Source organism: Pecten maximus, chromosome 5 (assembly GCF_902652985.1).
Source record: "Pecten maximus chromosome 5, xPecMax1.1, whole genome shotgun sequence".
Classification (NCBI taxonomy): Eukaryota; Metazoa; Mollusca; class Bivalvia; order Pectinida; family Pectinidae; genus Pecten; species Pecten maximus.
The window spans coordinates 27,237,048-27,246,031 of NC_047019.1; the positions used below are offsets into that span (position 1 = coordinate 27,237,048).

At 34.4% G+C, this 8,984-nt stretch overlaps 1 protein-coding gene across 1 annotated transcript; it reads right to left on the reverse strand.

The window, feature by feature from the left end:
- Positions 1-534: 534 nt before the first annotated feature.
- LOC117327697 (ribosome production factor 2 homolog) lies at positions 535-8,247 on the reverse strand (the record flags this gene model as incomplete). Its single annotated transcript, XM_033884808.1, is given in 5 exon segments — positions 535-3,045; positions 3,593-3,737; positions 6,003-6,105; positions 6,352-6,451; positions 8,171-8,247. Coding segments are annotated over 5 exon segments (644 nt in total), but the record flags the coding sequence as incomplete, so codon positions are not given.
- Between the last annotated feature and the right edge of the window lie 737 nt (positions 8,248-8,984).

The window sequence follows — 8,984 nt, forward strand, 5'->3', positions numbered from 1 at the left end:
ATATTTTTGTTTCCAAAGCCAATCAGTTGTAGGCCACAGTGTGTTGGATTAGACAGGTTAACCTGACCAACATGTTGTGTCCCACATGGTGTCAGATTAGACAGGTTAATCTAACCAATATGTTGTGTCCCACATGGTGTCAGATTAGACAGGTTAATCTAACCAATATGTTGTGTCCCACATTGTGTCAGATTAGACAGGTAAATCTAACCAATATGTTGTGTCCCACATGGTGTCAGATTAGAAAGGTAAATATAACCAATATGTTGTGTCCCACATGGTGTCAGATTAGACAGGTTAATTTAACAAATATGTTGTGTCCCACATGGTGTCAGATTAGACAGGTTAATCTAACCAATATGTTGTGTCCCACATGGTGTCAGATTAGACAGGTTAATCTAACCGATATGTTGTGTCCCACATGGTGTCGGATTAAACAGGTTTGTGCCACTCAAACATTTCATACTTTGTACATGTGTATGTCATCAGATATAAAACATGTTTTTACACACAATATGAGAAATAAAGAAAATCTAATGATTCAGTTTTTATTTCATCTCATTACAGTCAACATATATACACCATCATAGTACATAGATACCATATCAGACATCACTGTACACTCAAACATTGACAAATATCGCTCTCACTTTTACTCCCAAACATTGGCAAATATCTGTCTCACCTGTTCTCCAAAACATTGACAAATATCTCTCTCACTTTTACTCCCAAACATTGACAAATATCTGTCTCGCCTGTTCTCCAAAACATTGACAAATATCTGTCTCACCTGTTCTCCAAAACATTGACAAATATCTGTCTCGCCTGTTCTCCAAAACATTGACAAATATCTGTCTCACCTGTTCCCCAAAACATTGACAAATATCTGTCTCACCTGTTCTCCAAAACATTGACAAATATCTGTCTCGCTTGTTCTCCAAAACATCGGCAAATATCTGTCTCACCTGTTCTCCAAAACATTGACAAATATCTCTCTCACTTTTACTCCCAAACATTGACAAACATCTGTCTCGCCTGTACTCTCAAACAGAAATATCTTGGGCCTGAATTCTTGAACATTGACAAATATCTCCCAGGCATGTACTCTCAAACATTGACAAACATATCTCTCGCCTGTACTCTCAAATACATGTCTTTACAAACATGCCTCTGACCAATACATTAAATTATAAGTCAGAGTGTATTGTTTTATATAGGCTCAGACACATTCAATTTGAAAGTTCATTCAGTATGTGTTAATGTGCTGTGTATTGGAACTTATCAGGACCTGCAACAAAAGACCAAATGGACCTGTATAGTTCTCCTTTATGTGAATTACTTTGCTGATCCTAAACCATGCAGTAAATTAGAAAGCCGGAAGCTACTTGTCTTTTATGATGGCTCTTGTCCTCATGGTTATTGAGAAAACATTTCAAAGGAACATGTTGATGCAAGAGACAATGTATGCTGCACCTTGTCATGAGCTCACCTCACCAAAAGAGCTAAATGTTAAGGTCTTATGTATCAAAGTGATGTAAAGGATGATGAGATTTTTATGGAATAATCTGTTGATGATAGGAGTGGATTCACAGTTTATCCAGTCCCTATTGAGTAAGTTCAATTGCAAATCTACAACTTGAAAAAAAAATGAACGACTTGAAAAAATCATTCAGTATCTATTTCTAGATAACAGTGGTGATTTCCATGGATTATGTCTTTCATGTACAACAATATATAATTTATCATGAAGATGTCTCAACTTTTGTGAGTTTCATGGCAATTAATCTTCGTTTTAAAGTTTTATCGAACTTGTCCAAGCTTTCATGATAAGTGAAGTTCTTACAAATTAGAACATGTCAATACTGTGGAGATACTGAATGCCCACCAAACCAACAGACTGACCAACAACTTATAATAATAAACACCTCGGTCAGTGCTAGAGTTTCAAGGTGTGTAATTTGAGCACTACCTGTGAGGTAACCACAAGCTACTACAAAAATATCTCAGAGTAGCCCTTGCTGTTTATGAGGTAATAAACCAACAAACAAGCAATACATAGTAATAGTTTTTCAAGTAATTCTTGGACTTAACATGAAGCATTTGTACTTTTCACATTGTATAATTTTTCTACAGTTGGCATAATAGAAGACCTGCTTCATCAGCATATATGGGTAGCGTTTCACTGGTGTTGACCTAGCCCTTGTTTTAACATCGACAGTAACTGAGCCAGAAACAAAGTGTATTCATCCTCAGCGAGGAAGAAAATATGGGTGACACACCATTAAGATATTATACCAGCTTATATAAGGTTTGAAGGCCTTACAGCAATCCTATAGAGTACAGGATATATAGCCTTTAAAATCCTATCCAAAAATACATTTGTGTATGTAAAGATGAAAGTAATACCAAATTATAATATAACAGTATTATGGTATCTTTAAAGTACTGTTTTGATATTAGCTACTGGCTTGATCAGTTTTCATCGTTTAAACCATTATCACAATTTTCTGTCACATTTCAAACAACACTGGGCTGTACATGAATCTGTTGTCTACATGTTCCATAGATGTAATACATGCTGGGAGCTTTCATTTTGTTGGTATAACCGGATCATCTAGAGATCTGATAATTTCCTAAATGTACATGTAGGTCACAGAACTTGCCAACACATCATATTGGAACACAGGACAAGATCCATTTTAAACATTTGTATCCGATCAAAATATTGTTAAGATTGCTTTTTCTGGATTTTCTGGCGAACACCATATTCCCGTGCAAGCCTGATTAACATTAAAGTTTTAAGTTATTTATAAATAATAACACAAATCAATCCATAGACTTCTTGGCTCGTTTGGCTTTTGATGGACCATTCGTTTCCTTGACAATTTTGGGTTGTGATGCTCCATCTTTTGACTTGGCACTCTTGGACTTTTTCAGGCCCTTCATCTTACGGGTTTGTAACTTCCCTAAATCTTGTTTGTCCATGTGAATTCTGCCAAGTTTGGAACCAAAAGGATTGTGGGAAACATTCTTTATTTTTCTTGGCTGCAACAGAAACAGATTCATTTTATATGTGTTATTTACAATAATCTCTTTTAATAAAGTTGAGGAAAACTTCCTTTGTTGAATTATCTTTTAGTGAATTGTCTGCATCAGAGAAATAATCAATCCTCTTTAACTTTATCACTTTTAGTAAGAGAACATGACTCTCTCCTCAGGATGCATATGTCTCTGAAATAAACATGTCTAAGTATAAAACCAAATAGGTATGAGGCATCCCTTAGAAAAAGCTAGAGGAAGTTTAGTATTCAAATATCATTTATATCGTAAATAAATTCAATCTGATTAAATAATCAGAATCCTTGTATGGATTGAAAAAACAAAGGATATGATGTAATGCCTCCAATAATTCTGGAACTGACATAAAAGAAAAGTGACTCACAGATATCCCCACTCCCCCAACCCCACCCCACCCCACTCCCCCAACCCATCCCACCCTAGAACTCATTTTCTGATATCCCTAATAAAGTTTTAACATGTTTCTAGTAAAAATTTAATACAGGAAATGATAGAACGATTTGATAATACAGACCTTGGCTGTTTTTGGTTGGCGTAGAGAGCGTTTGTAGAGATCGTCTGAGGCGAGTTTTGTCCTCCGTATGACAAAGTCCAAAGATGGGCCCATGTCCTCAAGCTCTACTCTAGGGGTCTTACTGCCAGACTTTTTCATCTTGATCCTGTATTGAAATAATTTGGTACATTTTGTTATTTTCAAGATTAAATGGTTATATCACTTCCTAATATCTTTCTATAATTAATTTTCCATTGTTTGTATGCAGAATGCGGCTTTCTGATTGGTTGAGATTTTTTTTTTCATACCACTATGAAAACAAGAGCTGTTGGAGAACAGCATAGCTCGTCTCACAAATGTTTGTCAATAAATAATTAAAATATATTAATAGGAATGGTTTCGAAAATTGCATTAATAATATCTATATTGTTTACTTGATCAGATTATGTTTTGTGAATTCATGCAATTTTCAAAACCATACCAATTTATATATATATAAATTATTTATTGACAAACATTTGCGAGACAAGTTATGCTGTTGTAGATTAAATGAAGATATTAAACACAAATGTAATTGCTTTTGGACATATTTCTTCAATTTTTTGACAACATATCCTAATGGTAGTTGTCTCCCTTGAAAAATGTTGACCGGTATAAATTGTCTATTGTGACGTTTTCATATTGTTTTATATTCAGTTTCACCCCAAGAAAGGATAGTGTAACTCCATAGGGACTCTTTTACCAAATATCAGCACCCTAGTACAATCATAAAGTGATGTGTTAAAAAGCTTTCAACATTTGCACGAAAATTTTAAAAAAATGTGTTTTTTCCTCAAAAAAACATTTCAGTAGTTTAACTCAGGAAAGGGATAACTTAACCCCTACAGGGAACCTAATACCATTTATTACTATGCCTTTCAACACTCACAATATAAACTTCACACAAAGTCCAAAGATTTAAAAAAAAAAAAAAAAAAAAAACCCACAGATTTAAAAAGAAAAAATCCAATTTTTTTTTAAAAGTTTTACTCCAGGAAGTGATTGTCTTACTCCATTGACTCTATTGCCAATTATCAGCACCCTAGTACAATTATAAAGTGATGTATTAATACCTTTTAGCACTTGCACCAAAAACTTAACATAAAAATTTTCTAAGCCCAAAATTTTTCAAAAATCTGTTTTTTTTCCAAAAAATCTTTTAGTATAACTCCGGCAGGGGATAGTTTGACCCCACAGGGACCATATTACCATAAATTACTATGCCTTTCAACACTTGCACCAAAAATTTAACATTTGGAAAACCAACGCCGATGCCGGAGTGACAACAAGCTCTCACTCTTCTTCGAAGAGCCGAGCTAAAAATGGCGCAAAAAATGTGAAGTCACAATACGACAATTGACATTGCATATTGATTTGAGAAAAAGAATCCCATATAAAACCAGTAAAATTGTACATAAAATATGTTTTAAATTAGAAAATTAATTTCAAAAATTAATTACAAGCGTTGATGTCAATTATTTTTTAGTTTCATAGGGATATGAACACAATTTTGTTTGCAAACTTCCGCAATGCGGATTCATACAGTTTGCAAACAAAATTTTTTTCATACCCTGATGAAACTAAAAAATAATTGACATCAACGCTTAAATATCCTATTATAGTTTAGATATTATATGTAAATCAGGTAATTAATCTATAACTTCTGTAAAAAAAATAAGTTACTTCATAAGAATTTATATTCTATAAACATCAAAGCATATAAAGTGAAAGACATGAAACATGTATTAGAGTTTTTCTTCCATTAACTGATACCGAAACAAGCCTATTGGGCATTCCTAACGCAATACATGTCCCCTACCCGCTCTCACTAAAAATAGTAGCAGTAACTTTGACCTTGATCTAAAAACCCTGGAACTTGTTCAAGATATTATAGTCCTTTATCATTGAGTCAAGTTTGATCAAAATCCCTTAAGGAATGAAGCTGTTCAAGTGCTGACAAACTTTGACATTACCTACATACATACAAGGCAGATAGAGAGGAATACTAAATATAAAAATTCCCTCCTATTTCACTGGTAGGGGACTAATTAGAGAATCTAACAAAAGCTGGACAGACAAACGTATGTAAAAGAAGTGCTTATTGTAACGAGGCCCATTACATATGTCCCCCAAACAACCATCTGATGATAGAGGGCTACAAATAAACCGTGACACAACTACAGTGTGGGATGACTACATCCACAAAGTTTCAAAAAGATTGGATAAAAACTGTTGATATCTGGACAATATTCTAAGACCGATGGACAACCTTCAAGATTCAAGTTGAATCTTTCAAAGTCCCTGTAAGAGTACTTCTTACTACATGTGCCCTCAATGCGCCCAGTTTGGTACATGTCTATGTATAGTGCTTTATCAACAAAAATCAGCTTACTTGTAGTTCCGAAGCAGTATTTTCCCATCTAAAGCAGTGATCTGTATTACATGTTCCAGACCAGCCAGCCGAAGCTGGCTTACTATGGGACCACGGAAAAAATCTGAAAAAAAGACAACATAAAAAGGTCAAACAAGTCTGTATCATTCATTTGTTCTATTACAACAGGGTGGCTTAGGGTAGGGATTTCATTACAAACTTCAGCTGAACTATATTTTACTACAGATATATTTTCATGATCAAATTTATTCATCAATTTAAAAAAAAACAAAAAAAACAGAAGTAAGCAGTTATGTAAAAAAAATCTGATTTTATTCCGGAAGAGCCATAAAAAGGATATACATTGTACCTATAAAAAGATTCTTCAATCTCCTGTGTTCTGTGTCCTGGTCAAAAGCTTCGCCAGCAAATAACAAGCAAGGCTTGCTACCTGTGTTACTTTTGGCTCCCTATAAAACATAAATAAACAGTTATAAAAATTACATAGCTCACATTTATAGGTGTGGCAAAGTGGTAACACATTTGCCTTTAACCTTGGTGGTAGAGGTTTGATTCCCCTTCTAGGACTCGCACAACTAAATCAGCTGGTGTTTCACGTGAACCAAGTTCCTGAGGAAAATGTGTTTCTTAGGTTTGTAGCTGTTTTCCTGAGTAAATAACATATGAAATGGGTACTTTCTATATACGAGAATAAAGATCTGGAAAATCAAAAACATATACATCTACTGAAAATAGAATGACGTAGGATTCGAGGTGTAACAAGGCAGGGATTCCCCAGGTGAGGGTTCATCAGTGTACTGTAAATGTCAGGGTTAGTCTTTCGAATACCTGTGTGCTCTTGTATGCCACTAAACCTATAAAATAACAACATTTATCCAATAGAAATATATTCAAACTTTAATATGATATAAATTTCACATCATTTGAACTTTAAACAAGCGAATGAAGGGATGGGGTCACTAGTAATAACATAAAGTAAATTATTAAGTTGTGCAAGTCCTTCTAATGGTGTTATTGATGGCATCATTTACATGTCCCCTTCTAATGACTTATTGATGGCATCATTTACTTCTCCCCTTCTAATGACTTATTGATGGCATCATTTACTTCTCCCCTTCTAATGGTGTTATTGATGGCATCATTTACATGTCCCCTTCTAATGACTTATTGATGGCATCATTTACTTCTCCCCTTCTAATGACTTATTGATGGCATCATTTACTTCTCCCCTTCTAATGACTTATTGATGGCATCATTTACATCTCCCCTTCTAATGACTTATTGATGACATCATTTACATGTCCCTTTCTAATGGTGTTATTGATGACATCATTTACTTCTCCCCTTCTAATGGTGTTATTGATGACATCATTTACTTCTCCCCTTCTAATGCTGTTATTGATGACATCATTTACTTCTCCCCTTCTTATGGTGTTATTGATGGCATCATTTACATCTCCCCCTCTAATGGTGTCAATGATGGCATCATTTACATCTCCCCTTCTAATGGTGTTATTGATGGCATCATTTACATCTCCCTTTCTAATGGTGTTATTGATGGCATCATTTACTTCTCCTCTTCTAATGGTGTTATTGATGGCATCATTTACATCTCCCCTTCTAATGGTGTCATTGATGGCATCATTTACTTCTCCCCCTCTAATGGTGTTATTGATGGCATCATTTACATCTCCCCTTCTAATGGTGTTATTGATGGCATCATTTACATCTCCCCCTCTAATGGTGTCAATGATGGCATCATTTACATCTCCCCTTCTAATGGTGTTATTGATGGCATCATTTACATGTCCCCTTCTAATGACTTATTGATGGCATCATTTACATGTCCCCTTCTAATGACTTATTGATGGCATCATTTACTTCTCCCCTTCTAATGACTTATTGATGGCATCATTTACTTCTCCCTTCTAATGGTGTTATTGATGGCATCATTTACATCTCCCCTTCTAATGGTGTAATTGATGGCATCATTTACTTCTCCCCTTCTAATGGTGTTATTGATGGCATCATTTACTTCTCCCCCTCTAATGACTTATTGATGGCATCATTTACTTCTCCCCTTCTAATGGTGTCATTGATGGCATCATTTACATCCCCCTTCTTATGGTGTAATTGATGGCATCATTTACATCTCCCCTTTGTCTCACCTGCATCTCATACATGGACTTAAAATTCTCAATTCCAAGCTCAAACATGTCTAGTATGTGGAAATCAAACATTCGCCCTGCAAAATAAACAAAACTCATTCAGAATGAAGACATTTTAAGTGACTGATTTTACATGTTGACTGTAATACTTATACAGCAGAGACACAAGAAGAGGATAACCACATCTATCCAAAAATATGCACCCTCCCTAGTTACAAAGTTTAGTACTGTTTTTATCCTCAAATTAGCCACCTCCCCTAGTGTAAAAAAATAGTATTTATCCTCAAATAAGACCCCTCTCCTGATGTAAGTATTTAGTATCATATTTATCCTAAAAAAAGCCCTGTTCCCTAGTGTAAAAGTTTAGTATTTATCCTCAAATAAGCCCCCTCCCCTAGTGTCCAAATTTAAGCATAAATATATTAATTCCCAGATAAGTCTCTTTTGAGTCCCTAGTTTAGTAATGTACCTGATAAGGTGGTTAACATTTCATATTAAAGTTTGGAAGACTTAGGGCTTGTTGGTGAACAAGTTTTTACTTATTATTTTAAAATTGATGATTCTACAACAATGAAGAAGTGGCCATATTATCAAATTCAAATCTTAACATTAGAATTTAAATTTAGAGTAGCAAAAGCTTCATACACATTCTCATTTCCTTAAAGAACTATCAGGGCAATCAAAATCGGAAATATTTTATCAGAAAGTTGTGAAAAAAATGTTGAAAATGTTGATTTATAATCAGATTTCAAGTCATTACATTATAAAAGAAATTGTTCAACAAAATATTGAAAATGTTGAATTATAATACAAA